Genomic DNA, 20,494 nt, shown 5'->3' with positions numbered 1-20,494 from the left:
TGTTGTTGCATGAACCAGAGTTTGTTCCTATTACTAAATAATATTCAATTGTATGAGTATACTACAATTTATCCAGTCACCTGTTGATGGACAGTTGAGTTGTTTCTGGTTTGAAGCTATTATGAATTAAACTGTATGCAGGGCTTTGTGTGAACATACATTTTCATTGAAGAAAGTGCTAAATTGTTTTCTTTGCAGTTCTTCTAGGGGAAGACTGCTGGCAAGAAATTCTCTCAGCCTTTATTTATCTGAAAATGTCTTTCTTTATCTCACCCTTATTTTTGAATGATATTTTCACTAATCCTGGGTTTGAGAATTATTTTTCTTTCACTGCTTTAAATTCCCTTTTCTTCTGGCCTTCATTATTTCTGATGAGAAATCAACATTTGTTCTCCTTTTTCCAGTGTATGCAATATATATATATATATATATATATATATATATATATATAAAATGCACCATCTACCTCAACTTTATGGATGTGGTAATATGGTTTAATAGCAGAAGCCTAGAATATTTTTAAACTTTAAAAAAATCCTGCTCTTCCCACAGTGGGGATAGACCTCTGCTTTGTATCACTGCCAGGTCCTGGCCCAAGCAGGTTTCCTGACTCTTCCACAGAGGAACATGGCTTATGCTTCTACTCCTTCCCCAGGAGTGGTGTGTCTTTGCCTGGAATCTCTGATGGGAAAGTTTCCTGCCCCTTTCCCAGTGGTAGACAGCTACTGTTTCTTACTTGGTACAAGGCCCATGGTTGGAACAGGGGAGGTTTCCTGCCTTCCCTCGGGTGCAGCTTTTACTACTACCCCCTCCCAGCCGTAAACATCTTTTGCATCTCTTCTCTTCCCAGAGATAATGGATCTTTGCATAAACCCTAAGGATTGGAGAATTTCTTGCTGGTCCCACAGCAGCTCAAGGCTTTGCTTCATGTAAGAGAAGGGCTGGAAGAAGTTGCAGGGTTTTATTCCTGTGTGCACTGTCCTGCCCCCAGTCTTTCTCGTGAGCACTTGGTGGAGGCTTGTGGAAAAAGATTTCCCTGGTGTCTAGGGCTTCCAGTGATTCTAAATTGTCATGCTAGCCCATACATGACCTTTAAGAATTTATTAACACATTAACAATTTCATTCTTACCTGCTTTTATGGCCGTTGCATCTCCCTCCTGTTCTCTGCCAAAGATGAAATAGGTTATATGTCCTATCTGTTCTTCTAAGGGTTTGTTACGTATGAAATTTAGTTCACCTGATTTTTTTATAACCTCAACTTACTGATGGTCTCAATAATCACTATGTATATTATTCTATTTGACAGTGTCCCATAGACCCTTGAGGCTCTGTACATTTTTCTTCAGTCTTTTTTCTAATGGCCTATCTTTAACTTTACTAACTTTCTTCTGTCATCACCAACCTGCTGTTAAGAACAATCAATAGGGACTTCCCTGGCTGTCCATTGGTTAGGACTCTGCACTTCCTCTGCAGGGGGCACAGGTCTGATCCCTGGTCAGGGAACTAAGATCCTGCATGCCCCACAGTGCGGCCAAAAAAAAAAAAAAGAATAACGAATAAATTTTGTATTTCAGTTATTTTTAGTCCCTGAATTCTCATTTGGTTCTTTCTTTTGATAGTTTCCATATTTAGTGGATTTCACCATTGGTTAACTCATTAAGATTACATTTTTCTTTTAACTTCTTGAATATCTTTTCTTTAGATTTTTGAACATATCTATATGTTATCTGTTACTAAATCCAACACCTGGCCATCTCTGTATTAGTTTCTGTTGACTGCTTTTTTTCTTAAATGTGGGTCATATTTTTTTGTTTCTTTGCATGATTATGTAATGGATATTGCTCATGTTCTGTTGTACAGATTCTGGATTTTATCTTCCTCTGAAGCATGTTTATGTTTGCCTAGTAGGCAATTCAGTTATTGGCTGATCACCTTGAACTTGTGCAGACCTGGTTTTTGTGCTTTGTTAAGGTGGATTTCTGAAAAGCCCAAAGTGTTTCCTAAGCCCCTCCAACTTGACAAGATTCAGTCTCCAGATTCTACCCCATGTGCCTATTGTTAGTGCTTGGTTTTAGGTTTGTCTGCAGTTGGCTTTACTCTGCCTTACTCCTAAGGCGTGGTTTTTCTGAGCTCTCAGCTGGATGCCCAGGTTGTTAACAAGGAGGTAATGAAGTCTCTCCACTCTGGCATGGCTAGACCTCCAACTGCAACACTATCTAACAAGTTCTGTTCCAAACTCAAGCCCACAGCAGCTACTCTCTAGTAAGCCTCCTGTGGTTTCCTCCTGCTCATTTTCAGCATAGCCCTGGGCCAGTTACTCACAGGGAGGTCCCACCTTACTTCTAAATGCTAAGCCCTGCCCCTTGCACAGGTGCCCTGTCCCACAGACCCCAGCGGCAGCTGCCTGAACTCTGATCCCTGCCTCCTCAGCTTAGCAGTATAGCCAGCTCTGCTCAGACTAGCACATTGCACCGTGTTTAGAAAATTATCTCCATGAAGGCTGGGGTTCACCTCATGAGTTTCCCTTCTCTCAAGGAGCATGGCCCTACATTACCTATTGTTCATTGCCCAAAAACAATTACCTTAACTCTTTTATCCAGGAGGGCTAGTCTAGTACCAGTTACTCTACTGTAATCAGAACTGAAAGTTCCCACCTCTACTGTTCCTTAGGTTAAAGGTAAAATGGATAGTAATAAGCTTAGAAAATAGCTGTATAAAGAACACAGTCCTAAAATTAATGTATCTGATGTTTGAAATGAATGAAGCTCTGCTTATTGAATTGTAAGGCCATATCATGGAGAGGATAGGAAGGTCTAGCCTTAAAAACAATTTGATATATTTGGGAAAACTGCTTTCTGAGCATGTCAACTTATTCTCCAGTCTCTTAAGGAATCTCAAGGAAGTGACGTGAAATCACAGAAAGCACTGAGCTTATGATCAAAGCCTTATAGAAACAGAAGCTTAGAAGAAGTTATATACCAATAAATAAAATGAAACTTGATATTAAACTTAACATTGAAAACTACATTTGGTGGTTTGTTTATATACCCTAGAATGCTCTAAATGTATATTTTGCTACCTCTAATTAGGTATTATCTAGGATATGTATGTTTTTGCCAAGTGAAATCGAGAATTGGACTTAACATATTTAAAGGAACTGAATCCACACATAATGCATTATCTTAAGCTTTACATTTGGCTATATGTATTATTGAAGGATCACGTGAATGATCTAAAAAAAATACATATTAAAATGTGATACGGGGGCTTCCCTGGTGGCGCAGTGGTTGAGAGTCCGCCTGCCGATGAAGGGGACACGGGTTCGTGCTCCAGTCCAGGAAGATCCCACATGCCGTGGAGCAGCTGGGCCCGTGAGCCATGGCCACTGAGCCTGCGCATCCAGAGCCTGTGCTCTGTAACGGGAGAGGCCACAACAGTGAGAGGCCCACATACTGCAAAAAAAAATAATAATAATAATAAATAAAATTATTTTCCTGATTTTTCTAAATCTTCACCAAATTGCTCTGTTTCTTTCCATAAGACACCAGTGCATACTTTTTTTTAGACTGGTATTAACAGTGATAACCCAAAGCCTACATGTTTTTTAAAAGCCTATAAATAGCATAATTATAATTGTATAATTATTGCATCATTAGCAGTGACATCTAAGAGACAGTGTTAATTTTTTATAATAAAAATAGAGTAAAATCAAGCAAAATGTTGAAAATAATTATCCTTAGTCTTACCACCTTATCACAAGCATTATTTTAAACTTTACATGTTTTCACTAGGTTTTATGCCCTTGAAATATCTGAAATTTTCTAATGTTTAACTCATTAACGTACTTTGCTAAAGGCTCGATCATGACTCCCTCCGTAAATAACCTCACTTTTAATAGGTAGTTTTTGACATAATGAAAACAGTACTAGTTTCAAGTATACAAATTTTTCCAAACGTTCATAGCATGGATTCTCTTTTAACAGATGGAAAATGGTTGATCATTACATTAGCCGTGTCCGTGGAAATCTCCAAATGTTAGAACAGCTGGACCTGATTGGGAAAACCAGTGAAATGGCTAGACTTTTTGGCATTCAGTTTTTACATGTACTGACAAGGGGTTCACAGGTAGGAAATCAATTTTCTTGCACACCTGAAAGTTCTGTGTCAATGATATACGTACTTTTGAGATGTCTGAAGTGATTTGATTTTTTTTTTTTTTTTTTTAACTTTCTGTCTGGTACCAACTAATATATACATGTAGCTAGTTAATCAAATCTTGTAATTTCATTTTCTGGAAAAGCTTTAATTCACTTAACAGCTCTGCTTTTTATTTTTTCTCCACACCAATTTTTTGGCCACTGCTGAGTTTTGCATGATAATAAGAAAATAAATGGTTATGCCCTTGAGGATGGTATTATGTTCCTGAATACCGTCAGTGTGATTAGGGATGACTTGAAAGGCCGCTCAGAACTTGGAGATGCAACAAAGAAAGTCTACCTCTCTTTTGTTTTACATTCCTACTTTTGGCTGTTCCAACTCCCAGCAGATAACTTTAATATAAAAAAAAAGAAGAAGGAGGATTTGGGAATCAACATAAGTGGGCTGTATTACTTTTTTTTAATGTTAAAGAAAAATGGGAGCTTGGAAGCCATTTAACTCATCTCTTTCTAACTAGTTTCCCAAGGATATAATGAAAGATTTTTGTTTAAATGCCTTGCTGAAAATGGTTTCATGCTTTTATTCCACATATGTTTATTTGAATACTTTTAGTGTGTTAAATAAACACTGTGCTAGCCATCCAGGATACTACATTAAATTGCTTAGTTTCCTTAATCTCGTAAAATCTTTTATTTTAATTATTTTAATTATTTTATATCTATAACATTCCCCCAATCTACCAATTCAGTAAATATAGCAAAACTAGAGCGCTGACTACTTTGGCATTACCTCTTGCTGTATTTAATTTTATTGCTATTATTAAATAGCTTATAAAGCTATTTATTTTACTTATTTATACTCCCACAAGTTTTAAAAACTATTTGATCTGGCTTATAATAAAAGGCAAAGATACTTTAAAACCACATCAGAATACTTCAGTGAACCCATGCTAGTTCTTGTGAGTGCTTTCTTTTTCTAAACTATAAACCGTCTGCTTTATAGCAGTTATTATAAACAATCAGTAACTGATTAATTTTTGTGAGGGACCAGTATTAACCTGACTACCTTTCAGTTTTGGAATCCTGTGTTCCTTCTTGGGAAATTGAGATAACGTTTACCCATCTCAAGTGTCCTGACCCCCATTCTCTAATTTTCCCAAATAAAATTGTCAAAGATTATTGGCCAACTTTTTAAATGAAATTGTCAAATTGTACAACTGTCTCTTCTACATGTCTCTTCTACATCTGTTTATTATGATATTGCTATCTTTAAATATTAAAAGAAATCTAATTGTGTCTGTCTTTTCAAAAATAACTTATTGTGTAAGTTATCTGACATATTTTGCAGTTTGTATAAAAGTTATGGGAATAGGAAAAGGACTTACGAAGGGTTCCCTTCTGATACCTGAAAGCCGATTAAATAACCAACATTATGTAACTGTGTTGTAGGAAAAGTCTTACAGCCGTATTTTGAAGAGCAAAACATCCCCCAAATGATTCCCTACTTCTACCTCTCTGCCTGCAGTACCGTGTGGAATCAATGATGTTGCGTATTGCTAAACCAATGAACTATATTCCTGTGACACCTAGTGTACAGCAAAGATCCCAGATGAGAGCTCCACAGTGTGTTCCTCTAATTATGGAGCCTGAATCTCGTTTCTATAGCAACTCTGTTCTCGTTTTGGATTTCCAGTCACTGTATCCTTCTATTGTGATTGCATACAACTACTGTTTCTCCACCTGCCTTGGCCATGTGGAAAACTTGGGGAAGTAAGTTTTTTTTCATATTTTCAAATTACTTTGTTGTACTTTGTATTTCTTACTAAAATTAGAATTTCTTTGAGTGCCTCTTTGCACATGAGACTGCCCTTACGAGCAAGATGAATGGGCTGTAGCACATCTAGTCCGCTCTTTGTAGTTACCTTACTAATTAATTAACATGGATCACCGTATGACTGATTGAGCATCATGGATGAATAACTCACACGAAGAAGATTGTGAATACGATCAGCCAATTTATCTGTTCCATCTTCGTGTATATCTCTTTTTAAATAAGAGTTATATTTAATTTGTTGGTATAAATCACTTTTCAGTGGAACAGTTTGAGGATTATGATCTTACAACTTCAGCTATGACCTCTTGACTTTTCTTAGAAATAGTTCGTTTTCTAAAAAAAATAGTTAAATTGCCAAATGTTAGATTTTATTTTCTCATGTCAACCAAATTTTTTCTCATAAGAAATATACAGTCTTCCTTTATAATGATTTCTGTGTATTTAAAACCAAGTGTTACAGTTTTAGTCTGAAGTATATTCACTCCTTATAGAAAGCTTTTATGGAAATTGTATTGGTAATTCTGTCTTTTTAGTAAGAACAGGAATTTGGAAAACTTTTTACTTAAGGCTTAAATTTTTCTTTAGGGAACTTAGTGTAAGGTAGTCATATGTTGAGCTGAAATATGGTATTTTAGTATAGATTTTTCCCATGTACTTTAGGATAGTGCTATTTAAGAAATGTTTCTAATATTTGAAGAACTGCTTTTTGGTAACTAAACAAATAAACATATTACTAAGTATATTAATTCATGTTTAGATGTTTAAAAATGAGTTTCCAATAGAATTAGAAAGATTCCTAAAATTGCCTAAAATCTCTGTTCTGTGATTTGAGAAAGTATTTGCTTAATTTTTTTTTTTCTTAACAGGTATGATGAGTTCAAATTTGGCTGTACCTCTCTAAGAGTACCTCCAGATTTACTTTACCAAATTAGGCATGATATCACAGTGTCCCCCAATGGAATAGCTTTTGTCAAGGTAATACTCTTATAAATGAAAGGTATCAACTGTGGCTTAACCTTTGGAGAGCTGATCGTTTAGATGTTGTTGGCATATAATACCAAAAAAAAAAAAAAGTTTGCTTCAATATCTTATCTCAAAGTCAAAGATATAGGGAATCTACTAAGAAATTTTTTTAATCATTTTTTTAAAAATATAGTAATCTTGTTTTGCATGAATTTAGGTTTAAAATCGTTTAATTATTAGATTTTAGCTTTTAATGTACTATTGCAAGAAATAAATGTGCCTGTATACCTTCTGCCCTCTATTAGAATCTGGCAGGCTCAAGTAGCTATTTTATGATCACAACAATGTTAACTTATAAAGATTAAAATTGCCTTAATGTGTATACTTTACTAATTGTTTTATATATTTTAAATTAAGACTGCCTTAGAAATAATGATATTCTAATGTATTTATTGATTGTATTTTTTAAAAAGATACCCAAACTAATAACAGAGTCCCTTTTTTCTCTCCTTTGTCTCCCTTCAAAAGAAACTAAAAAAGCCTCATAAATGAATAAAGACAAATAGGAAGAGATCTAGGAGAAGATTATATTGCCTCTCATATGCCAACTTCATTCCTTTCTTTTCTATTTCCTTAGCAGTGAGTCTGTACTAGAATTGTGGGATGGTAGGGTGGTTGGTGGTGGTAGCATGGACCCCACTAGCCCTCAAATTCATTCTGGTGTACTTAGCAAAAGTATCATCGTTCTCTACCAGTAAGAGGATGCTGTGTTTAAAGAGTACTATAAAATTAGCCATTTAGATATGAGGAAAATTTTTACCAAGTGAGTTCATGATATATTACTTTTTGGAAAATATTACATTTTAACATAATAACATATATTATGTCTTAATATAAACATTATGGCTGCTTCAGAAGGTACACAGAATGAATTAGAGGTTACAATATGTTTCCACTGTCACATATCTAGCAGCTTATTATTTTATCTCCCTTTAACAGCATTTTAAGAACTTGCATCTACATTTTGACCCAATGTGTAAAGCTTAATGAAAACTAGATTTTCTAATATTCAGGAGTGTGATTATCCTATTCCTGAGGTTTTAATTGTTCAGTCCAACATGCATTACCTTGCACGTGTCTGTGAATCATCTTCAGAGTTAATACTGTTTTGTGGTTTTCATTCCTAGTGGAGTTCTCATAAATTCTCCCTAGTCTTGATTAATACAAATGATTTTTTTTTTTTTTTGGCATCAACAAATTTTATCACCTCACTATTCATCCCCTCTTCCAGATTGCTAATAAATATAGGCCGGAGGGGATGGCTTAGTGGTCTAAGCATCAGATTTGAAATACCTAGAGTCCCTGGAACTGCAGGTTTGAATGTCAGCAGAGTCAACCCAGCTCTTCATTCTTCCAAGGTAGATAAATGGAGTTCCATGCAGATTACTGTGTGGGGTCATTAGGATGAGATCTTTAAAAACTGAGGTTTGTTACGAGTGATACAAATCCCGTGTGTCTTTCTGAAAGAGTGGGGGTTTGGATCAGAGTTTTGACAAAATTTCCCTCTGAACTCATTATATGGTCTCTTATGTACTAGTTGGCATCCTCCTCCCTGGAGGTCTCTGAACTCACATAGTAGTGCTACATTAGATTTATAAACATTACAGGAACGTTTTAGGAGAAAAGTCCTCTTCAAAAGAAAGAAAATGTGATGATTTTATATTGATGGCCACTTGTCCTGTGGCCGTTCGTATGTTTCAATTCATGACAGTTGGCCATTGTTATACTTTGTGCTTCCTTCTTAATTGTCTAAATCTATAATGTTTAAGGGATTTAAACATTCTTTTTTTCCTTTATGATAGCCTTCAGTAAGAAAGGGTGTGCTACCAAGAATGCTCGAAGAGATTCTGAAGACTAGACTGATGGTGAAGCAGTCGATGAAGGCTTACAAGCAAGACAGAGCCCTTTCACGAATGCTCGATGCACGTCAGCTAGGACTTAAGCTGATAGCAAATGTCACATTTGGCTACACAGCTGCTAATTTTTCTGGGAGGATGCCATGCATTGAGGTAAGTGATATAAGTCTATAGTTTTTTTCAAAAGAGACTAAAGCAGCATTAAATGAATGCCTATTCATTAAACCATTTTGTTTTGAAACTTTAGACAAAAGGGTTTCATTTCCATAACATAGGATCAGTTTTTCTCACACCAGGACTTATATATTGATATATACATATTCTTAGGAATTTGTGTGTTTTCTCTATGAGAACTCTTTTTGTTTTGTTCAATGATAATTTTAGAAATTAGCATACACATATTTCTGCATAGTCTGGATGACCCTATTGTAACCAATTACTGACATGAGATTTCAGTGCCGCCTTTACAGCATTGTTTACAGTAACATTGGTACTAAATAATTCCTTTTAATGTATTGATAGAGGTCTGATGATAGTTCATCTGTCTTCTCCAAATGTCAGAATAAAAACAATCATTCCATATATAAAGCAGAACCTTTCTTTTGCAGTGGTAGTTGCAATTAAAAGACACTTTTCATTAAACAAGACTGATTTCTTGTTATTTACTAAATTAGGGTGTTAATTTGACATGAATACAGTATAGTATGACAGAGTAATATAATAATTTACTAATGGTTGGGAAAGGAACAGAGTAGGCTTGTTTGCTTGATGATCTTTTCATGCCAAATGAAGGCTAGAGCATTGTGGTATACCATATTTGCAGTAGTTCAATAAGGGAAAAGCAGTGGAAGAATCAAGTTCCCACAGAGCTCACAGTAGGCAAAGTAAACTCCAAAAACCTGTGCAAGGGACTTCCAGTTTCATGTCCAACATGTAAGAAACTGAAAGTCTCTACTCTGTCCTCACACCAAGTAAGCTGAACAGACAGATCTGTCAGAGAGGTGAAGTCACAGGGTAAACTGCTGCCCCCAAAATTGAAGAGACCAACAAGTGTATACAGAGAGTCACAACTTACCAGAGCAGAAATCAAGAGCACAAATCTCTGTGAGAACCAGTGCCATGGTAGGGAAAACCGAACTATAAATAATGAATCGCTGGAGGCTCAGGGTGGACAAATCTGAGCGATAAAAACTCCAAAGGACCCAGTCATCAGGGTCCCCACACTTTTATGAATTTTACCTCTAGGAGGTCAACCAGGTTCTAACAGTGAATATCAGAGAAAAATTCCCTTGTGCTTCTGGCACAGAGAGAGGAAAAGAACCATTTTGAAATACACCAGAGCATTCTGTTTTTAACAGAGTCTGCCCTCAGGAGAAACTATTTAACCAGAGCTTAACCTGCTGGAGTTTTATCAGAGCCTAACTGACCTGGAAAAAGGGAAATATCCAGCTCCAACTGCTCTAGCCTTCTACATGGAAAAAAAAATACTGCAGCCCACTCTAGTCATCCTGTCCCACCAAAGTGGGGTGAAAAACTGAAAATCACATGTGAAGTCTACAGTCCAGAGACACAGGTTCACTTGAAAGACTGAGACCTACTCATAGGACTAAGGAGCCCTTCCCCTCCCCCAACACCTTACCACCACATTACTAAAGGCCTATTTATAGCAGTTCCGTTTACCCAATACATCATGTCTGGCTATCAAAAAACAATTGCAAGACTTACTAAAAGCCAAAAAACACAGTCTGAAGAGACAGAGAAAGCATCAGAACCAGACTCAGATAAGGCAGGGATGTTGGAATTATCAGACTGCAAATCTAAAACTATGATTAGGATGCTAAGAGCTCCCTCCAATAGCTAAAGTAGACAGCATGCAAGAACAGATGGCCAATGTAAGCAGAGAGGTGGAAATTCTAAGAAATAACCAAAAAGAAGTGCTGGAAATCAAAAATCCTGTAACAGAAATGAAGAATGCTTCTGACTACTACGCTGAACATGGCTAAGAAAAGAATCTCGGAGCTTGAGGAAATCTTAGTAGAAACTGCTAAAACTGAAAAACAAAGAGAAAAAAAGACTGAAAAAAAGAGATATCCTAAAACTGTGGGACAACTACAGAAGGTGTAACATACATGTAATAGGAATTCCAGAAGGAGAAGAGAGAAAGGAACAGAAGAAATACTGAAACAATAATGACTGAAAATTTCCCCAAATCAATGTCAGGCACGAAACCACAGATCCAGGAAGTTCAGAGAACACCAAACAGAATAAATGCCCAAAAAACTAAACCTAGGGACATCATTTTCATACTGCAGAAAATCAACACTAAATTAAAAATTCTGAAAGAAGCCAGAGGGAAAAAACACCTTGCTTATAGAGAAGCAAAGGTAAGAATTATATCCAACTTTTCCGTAGAAACCATGCAAGCAAGAAGAAAATGGAGTAAACTATTTAAAGTGTTAAGAGAGAAAACCCTTCAACTAGAAATCTGTACCCTACAAAATTATCATTCAAAAGTGAAGGAGAAATTAAGATTTTTCTCAGACAAATAAAAATTGAGGGAATCTGTTGGCAGTAGACCTGCCTTGCAAGAAATGCTAAAAGAAACTCTTCAGTGAGAGGGAAAATGATAATAGGTCAGAAACCTATATCAATACAAAAGAATGGAAGAGCATCAGAGAAGGAATAAGGAAAGGTAAACACTTTTATTTTTCTTATTCTTAATTGATCTAACAATTAACAATTTATTCAAAATAATAGCAACAATGTATTTGATTATGTTTATATACATGTGTATATAAGTAAAATGAATAACAAATGGTACAAGGAATGGGAGGAAGGGATTAGGATTATTTTATTATAAAGTACCCACACTACCTATGAAGTGGTATAGTGGTTTTGAAAGTGGTATATTTTAAGTAAATATAAATATTGCAAAATTGGGGGCAACCACTATAAAAAGTTAAAAAAAAATACAACTAATGTGTAAGAAGGAGAGAAAACAGAATCATATAAAACAGTCAAAACCACAAAAGGCAGTAAAAGAGTGGAAAATAAAAATAGGAACAAAACAAAGGCAACACATAGAAAATAAAATCAGGAAGGACATAGTTGAACAACATAATCAACTGGATATAATGGACATTTATAGACTACTTCATCCAACAACAGCTGAATACATATTCTTCTCAAGCTCACATGGAACATGCACCAAGATAGACCACATTCTGGGCCATAAAGCACTTTAACAACTTTAAAAGAATAAATCATACAATGTCTGCTTTCAGATCACAATGGAATTAAACTAGAAATCAGTAACAGATAGCTAGAAAATCCCCCAAATACTTAAAGATTAAGCAGCATATTTCTAAATAACACATGGGTCAAAGAAAAAAAATCTCAAGAGAAATTTTTAAATATTTTGAACTAAATGAAAATGAAAACACAGCTTATCACAATTTGTGGAAGTCATCAAAAACAGTACTTAGGAAATTTATAGATTGAATGCATATATTAGTGGGAAAAAGACCTAAAAGCAATCATCAAGTAAGCTTTTACCTTAGGAAACCAGAAAAAGAACAAATTAAATCCGAAGTAAGCAGAAGAAAAGAAGTAATAAAAATTACAGCAGAAATCAGTGAAATTAATTTTCTCAATTGATTTCATGTTTTCAAAGAACCCCAAAGCTGGTCTTTTGAAAAGATCAATAAAATCAATAAATCTCTAGCCAGCCTAACTAGGAAAAGAAAAAAAAAAAGAAAAGAGTACACAAATTGCAAATATCAGAAACAAAAGAGGGGACATCACTTCAGTTTCCATGGACTTTAAAAGGATAATAAAAGAATATTATGCACACAAATTTGATAACCTAGATGGAACGAACCAATTACTTGAAAGACATAATCTGCCAAAACTTGTACAAGAAGAAATAGGCAGTCTGAGTAGGCCTATATCAAAGAAAATGAATCATTAATTAATAGCCTTCTAAAACAGAAAGCACCAGACCCAGATGGGTTCACTGCTAAATTCTACCAAACATTTATGGAAGAATTATACCATCTCTCTACAGTCTCTTTCAGAAGATGCAAGCAGAAGGTGTTAGCAGAAGATGCTAACTCATTCTAATTACCCTAATACCCAAACCAGACAAAGACATTATAAGAAAACTACAGATCAATGTCTCTCATGAACATAGATGTAAAAATCCTCAATGAATATTAGCAAATCAGATCCAAAAATGTATAAAAACAGTGTACACCACAACCAAGTGAGATTTATTCCAAGTATGCAAGGTTGGTTCAACATTGAAAAATCAGCTGAGAGCCATCATATCACATTCAGGTTAAGTAAGAAAAGTCACATGATCATGTTAACATACAGAAAAGGCACTTAACAAAACCCAAAACCCATTCATGATACAAACTCACAGGAGACTAGGAATAGAGGATAACTTTGTCAGTTTGATGGAGAATATCCACCAAAAAACCTACGGCTCATATTATACTTAACTATGAGAAACTTGAAGCTTTCTCACTAAGGTCAAGAACAAGACAAGGATGTCCCAACTCATCACTGTTTTTCACCATCATACTAGAAGGTCCTGGCTAATGCAATAAAACAGGCAAAAGGAAATAAAAGGTATGCAGATTGGGAGACTTCCCTGGCGGTCCAGTGGTTAAGACTCCACACTTCCAATGTAGGGGGTGCAGGTTCAATCCTTGGTTGGGGCACTATGAACCCACATGCTGTGCCATGCGGCCAATACAATAAATAATAAACCTTTAAAAAAAAAAGGTATGCAGATTGGAAAGGAAGGTAAAACTGTCTTTGTTTCCAGATGACATAATCCTCTATGCAGAAAATCCAAAAAAAATGATGCACAAAAAAACCCTCCTGGAACTAATAAGCGATCATGTAGCAGAGCTGCAGGATACAAGGTTAATACACAGTGTATACCAGCAATGAACAAGTGGAATTTGAAATTAAAAACACAATACCATTTATATTAGCACCCCCCCAAAATGAAATACTTCGGTATAAACCTAACAAAATATGTACCAGATCTATATGAGGAAAATCCCAAAACTCTGATGAAAGAAATCAAAGAACTAAATAAATGGAAGGATATTCCACGTTCATGGTTAAGACGATTCAGTATTGTCAAGATGTTAGTTCATCCCAAATTGACATATAGATTCAATGCAATCACAGTCAAAATCCCAGCAAGTTATTTTGTTGATATTGACAGACTGATTCTAAAGTTTACATGAAGGGGAATTCCCTGGTGGCCTAGTGGTTAGGATTTGGGGCTTTCACTGCTGTAGCCTGGGTTCAATCCCTGGTTGGGGAACTGGGATCCCACAAGCTACTCAGCCAAAAAAAAAAGTTTACACGAAGAGGTAGAAGACTCAAGAATAGCCAACATAGTATTACAGAAGAATAAAGTCAGAGGACTGACTTACTGTAAAGCTACAGTAGTCAAGGCAGTGCAGTATTGGCAAAAGAATAGACAAGTAGATCAATGGAACAGAACAGTGATTCCAAAAATAGACCCACATAAATATAGTCAACTGATCTTTATCAGAGGAGCAAACGCAATACAGTAGAGCAAAGACAGTGTTTTCAACAAATGGCGCTGGTATAACTGGACATCCACATGCAAAAAAAAATGAATCTAGGGCTTCCCTAGTGGTGCAGTGGTTGGGAGTCCACCTGCCGATGCAGGGGACACGAGTTTGTGCCCCGGTCCGGGAAGATCCCACATGCCGCAGAGCGGCTGGGCCCGTGAGCCATGGCCGCTGAGCCTGCGCGTCTGGAGCCTGTGCTCCACAACAGGAGAGGCCACAGCAGTGAGAGCCCGTGTACCACCAAAAAAAAAATGTGTGTGTGTGTGTGTGTGTGTGTGTGTATCCTAACCTTAGAATAAGAATTTGGGGGTTTTGATCTGGCAATAGAAGTTGAGGAGTGGAGTTCTGCCAGGAAGTACACTACTACCTAACATGTTGAAAACTGAATGCCAAGCAACATCTGCCTCCTTGACCCTGGACTTTTCAGATATTCTGAGGTTAATGACTGCAAGCTTGTGTTTGGGCCTTCTTTACATGCCAACATCACAATTTAATAATGTTAACTTATTTATGAAGTCATTAGTGGAAAAAGCTGTCAGCATCACAGAAAGGGTCTCTCGTGAACATGTCAAAAGTTAGCTCCAGTGGAGTCAAAATGGAAGCTATTGTCTTTAAAGGCAAATAGACTACTGACTATGGCCGTGTGCTTTCCTTCAATGAACACACAATCAAAAATATTTGACAGTACCACCAAGATCACATAAAATATGCTAGATCTAGACTATCAAAGAGAAGGACAAGACTTTGTAACCAAGAATTCCTATAAGAATGCAGAGAATGAGTAGTGTAGCTAATAGTTGTAGGTTAATGTCTCTGTCTCAGCTCAACACTGTCACCGATGTGTTTATTTCATAAATTAAAAATTTTATGTGTTCACATTTTTCTCCTAAACTATTTACTGTTCATGATAAAGCTGTATATACACATACATGTATATCTGACAACTTTTTCAACTGGCTGTTCATTGTCTCTTTTTCTTTCTTTTTTTGTGAGATATAATTGATATAACACATTATATTAGTTTCAAATATACAACATAATGATTCAATATTTGTAATATTGCAAAATGATCAATATCATTTAGACCACAATAAGTCTGGTTAACATCCCTCACCACACATCGTTATAGTTCTTTTCTTGTGATGAGAGCTTTTAAGATCTACTCTCTTAGCAACTTTAAAATAAACAATATTATTATTAACTATAGTCACCATGCTGTACCTTACATTTCTAAGACTTATTGTATAACTGGAAGTTGGTACCTTTGACCACCTTCACCCCCCCCCCCCCCGCCACCTCCTGCTTCTGGCAACCACCAGTCTGTTCTCTGTATCTATGAGTTCAGTGGGGTTTGGGGTTTTTTTTTGTTTTAGATTCCACGTATAAGTGAGATCATAAAGTATTTGTCTTTCTCTGTCTTACTTCACTAAGCATAATACTCTCAGCGTCCATTCACGTTGTTGCAAACGGCAAGATTACCTTCTTTTGTATGGCTAAATAATATTTCATTGTATATGAACCCCATTTTCTTTATCCATTCATCCATCAGTGGACACTTAGCTTGTTTCCATGTCTTGGCTATTATAAATAATGCTGCAGTGAACATGGGGATACAAATATCTTTTCCAGTTAGTGTTTTTGTTTCCTTCAGATAAATACCCAGAAGTGGAATTGCTGGATCATATGTTGTTCTACTTTTAATTTTTTGAGGAACCTCCATACTGTTCTCCATAGTGGCTGCACCAATTTACATTCCCACCAACAGTGCAGGAGCGGTTCCCTTCTCTCCACATCCTTACCAACATTCTTTTCAGAGAACTTTTACTTTAAATATTTTTCTTATTATGACTTTTCAGGATCCCAACCATTGCCTGAATTGTGAAATCAATTAATTTCCTCTTTTTAAATCCAGTCTCTTGGCCCTGTAATGTTTTTCAAATTAGGAACTATGACACAAAGTAGCAGAATCAGTTTTAATGTAATTACCACTCCTTCTCTCCCACTGCCCCCCCCCATGCCCCTCCCTCTCATGTCTCTAAGTCCTTCACACTGCATGGACTTCAGGGCCAGCTGCAAAAGAGTTCTGACTCTTCCAGATATAGCTTAAATGGGTCAGACTAGACAGCAGGAGGCAGACATTTAGGACCAGTATATGTGTGTATTTGTATGTGTATATCTCAAAAGCATATTGGACTCTAACACTATGGCTCACCCATTTAGCTATTTGCTGTCACATATTTTTATCTTGTGTGAAAGTGGCAAAAGATGACAGACTGAATATTTTATTCAAACTTGAATTTCAATTAGATGACCTGATTTTTTTTTAATGTATTAGGCTATAGTTCATATTCTCAAGGTTTTCTCATGCACTAAAGGTCTCAACAGGATTCATGATCTTAATTTAAAACCCAAATTAAGTTTCTGCTATCAGTGTTTTATTTATTCCTTTGTTCATACACTTAATATTTCCTGTGTAAACAACTTTAAACAGCCTTTTAAAACAAGTATTATTCAATCCTGCATTTAGTTCAGATAATTCAAACTTTACAGTAAAAGGAGAAAGATCATTATAAATACTGTTTGCGTCTTAACACAAAAGAAAAAGTGCATAATTCTTATTTTAAAACTTTAAAAAGTAATGTTCCATTTATGCTGAATGGCAGTTTCCCCAACCCTTAGCTTTAATGAGTTTGATAAATGAAGCAGCAGTGCTATACTAGTCTCCTTAAGTTCTTTAACTATGAAATATAATTAGCCTGCTTCTCATATTTGTCAAGATCCACCATCTTCTTGTTTTGTCAACTTATGCCATGATCATTGTTAAAATTCAATCACCAATGAAAGAACTTAGACATATATCTGCCTACTTGATTTAAATTGAACCCTTGTAATATATTTTCTATCATATAATTATGCATTTTCCTTGTATCAATATTTAGTGTCATCTAAAAAATATGTATAACCGATCACTGAGATATAGGTTCAGCATAAGCTTTACTGATACTGAAAGAAATGATCATAACACTCCAACAGAAAAATTTTGAAAGACACACATGCACATACATAGTGTAATTTCCTGCCTAGTTGGTTATAAAGGCATTTTAGAAAGTCCTTGAATAAATAAGGCTTATTCTTCTAGGATCAAATGTAGCTATGTATATAGTGCAGTCCATTGTACTCACTGATACACTCACAGGCAAGTCTGTATATTGATTGGTTTCTTTTAAATTATTCATTCATCTCATTTTCTTCTTGAGTACTTGTAGCAAGAATGATGGCACTGGTGATTTTTGTTTTTTTTAATGTTCTTTTCTCCTTGTTTCATTTTTAGAAATAATAATTAAAGTTAAGTATTATATATTAAAGTCTGTTGTCTTATACTAAACTACATTAAGAAATTATTTTCAATGTGTTTGTACCAACAGGTTGGTGATAGTATTGTTCACAAAGCCAGAGAAACCTTGGAACGAGCTATTAAACTGGTGAATGATACCAAGAAATGGGGTGCCAAGGTTGTATATGGTGATACTGACAGGTAATGAACTTTCTGTTTTGTAGTTGTCTTCTTGCATCTCCTCAGATACTCCTTTCAGTGTTTGAAATGGCTTAAGGGTAATCTTTCCTAAAAATAGAGTTCTACCTAAGTTCTTTTCAGTCCTTATGATCTTGTGATTGGAGTTAACACAGGTCCTGATTTACCAGATATGATCTTAAGAGACAGAAAATGTATATGACCTGAGCCACAGAGTGCGAAAATTCCCAAGGCATCCCTCCAGGTAGCCAAGTAGATAGGGATCTGTAAAAACTGCATACACAGGAGTCTAATCTGTTTAAAGAAACAGCTTTTAATGTGAAGAATCCCTCAGATAGCTGCAGCTCTCTGAATTTAAATATATATCTTAAAATAATCAGACTGTTTTTGAACCACAGTTGCCAAAGATGTGAGTGGTTAACTTTTCACTGGGCCCCAAAATCTGTTGACCTTCTTCTATAAACAGTGCAGATTCCAGATACATTTTCCATTTGATTCCAAAGGCTCACAGACTTCCTAAAGCCCATCATCCTGAAGCCCATTCTATCCAAAGGATAGAATTGCCTTTGAATCCTGAATAACCTCAGCCTGCTTGCTTGCTTTGATATTTTTCAGGGCCCAGTTATTTATGTAACATCTTATTTATATGACTTATTAAAATTTTTCTAGAATATAGGTATTATGCAGATTTCTTAGAGTCTGAAAATTTTTTCATATTGAAGGCTTAGAGTCACAGTGTGATCATTCTAAGAGCACTTGCCTCAGGAGCTCTGATCACTTTACAGTGCCATGGAGCAAGCAGAGATAATGCTTCTAATCACTAAAAATAGCTTCTAGGTAATCTTTAAACAGCATTTAATCTTCTCCAGTTTTTTAATGCACATACAATCAGTATAATCATATTAATGCTGAATGAGACCTTTCCTCCTATAGCAGCTGTTTCATTATCAGCAGGTGGGGATAGTTTCAAGTTATCCAGGCCCCAGTTATCCATAGTCTCTACTGTTCCCCGTCAAAAGCCACTTCTCACTTTGACTTTGGGTATTTCACTGCTCTGTAAAACCACTTCTGCTGAATAGTCTAGCAAAATAAAAATTACTGGAACATAGTTTTTCACCTTGTTAGCAGAGCTCCTCACAAAATATTTAGGGAAGAGGAGAAAGTTAAACTTTAAATTGTTGAGTTTAATTCAGGGTTTAAGCACGTCAGTAGTTGACAACACGCACCCAGAAGCAGAAGTTGGCATGATTCTGACTGTAAGATTTTTAGGAATTCAAACAAACCAAAAAACACAGACTTAGAATGTCAGAGCTGGAAGAGAACTTTTTTTTTTTTTTTTTGCGGTACACGAGCCTCTCACTGTTGTGGCCTCTACCGTTGCGGAGCACACGCTCTGGACGCGCAGGCTCAGCGGCCATGGCTCACGGGCCCAGCCGCTCTGCAGCATGTGGGATCTTCCCGGACCGGGGCACGAACCTGTGTCCCTTGCATCGGCAGGCAGACTCTAAACCACTGCGCCACCAGGGAAGCCCTGGAAGAGGACTTTTAAGTCAGGAGTTTTCATGACCTAAAAGGGTTGGGAGAAAACCCTAGGGGGCACATTCTCAGATGCTACTTAAGAGCAGATTCCCCTGGAATAAGAAATTTGTCTAAGATTGCCCAGCTAGTTAGCAGTGGAGCCATAAATTGATATCTCTCTACATAAGACATCACAGGTTTTTATTACTCTAATCAAAAGTGTAGGGACTTCCCTGGCAGTCCAGTGGTTAAGACTCTGCACTCCCAATGCAGGGGGCACTGGTTCAATCCCTGGTTGGGGAGCTAAGATCCCATGTGCCACACAGCACGGGATAGACAGATAGATAGATAGATAGATAGATAGATAGATAGATAGATAGATTGAACAGGATAGATAGATAGACAGAAAGAAAGAAAGGGAGGGAGGGAGAGAGAGAGAGAGAGAGAGAAAAGAAGGAAAAGAAAGAAAGAAATTGTATTTGCAGATTTGCAGTATCTTTTTTTTGCTGCACTGCCTGACTTGTGGGATTTTAGTTCCCCGGCCAGGGATCGAACCCAGGCCCTGGGCGGTGAGAGCGCTGAGTCCTAACCACTGGACCGCCAGGGAATTCCCTGCAGTATCATTAGAGCTTTTGACCACCATTCACCATCTGATTCATTCAACAAATGTATACTGAAATACACTGTATGAGGGCAGTTCACTCTAGGGCAGCATTCTCAATGGTAATAATACTGCCCAGCAGCGCACAAGTTGGTCCTCGAGGAGCAAAGAAGTACAGTGGGTTTTGTCCCCACAGAGGTCAACCCTACCCAACAACATTTTAATCCTTAGTAATTACTTTCTCTTGTTAAATTTACTTTTAACTTTTTTGGGGGGAGAACAATAATGATAACATACTGAGAAGCAGTGCTCTAGGGATAATAAGCTTATGCTTGGTGGAGGGAAAGA

The 20,494-nt window shown here is 36.5% G+C and overlaps 1 protein-coding gene across 2 annotated transcripts in view; it reads left to right on the top strand.

Annotated features, from left to right (window-relative positions):
• The window catches only part of REV3L (REV3 like, DNA directed polymerase zeta catalytic subunit), a 199,266-nt gene that overhangs the window by 159,058 nt on the left and 19,714 nt on the right, over positions 1 to 20,494 (top strand). For both annotated transcript variants that reach the window (XM_007451747.1, XM_007451748.1), the window contains 5 exons: positions 3,985 to 4,126; positions 5,684 to 5,928; positions 6,859 to 6,967; positions 8,818 to 9,024; positions 17,921 to 18,030. In XM_007451747.1, the coding sequence (XP_007451809.1) occupies positions 3,985 to 4,126; positions 5,684 to 5,928; positions 6,859 to 6,967; positions 8,818 to 9,024; positions 17,921 to 18,030 (813 nt within the window). The remainder of the gene's footprint in view (positions 1 to 3,984; positions 4,127 to 5,683; positions 5,929 to 6,858; positions 6,968 to 8,817; positions 9,025 to 17,920; positions 18,031 to 20,494) is intronic.

The sequence above is a fragment of the Lipotes vexillifer genome, unplaced genomic scaffold (assembly GCF_000442215.2).
Source record: "Lipotes vexillifer unplaced genomic scaffold, Lipotes_vexillifer_v1.1 scaffold1266, whole genome shotgun sequence".
NCBI classification, from domain to species: Eukaryota; Metazoa; Chordata; class Mammalia; order Artiodactyla; family Lipotidae; genus Lipotes; species Lipotes vexillifer.
This window is presented reverse-complemented; position numbering and strand designations above follow the sequence as displayed.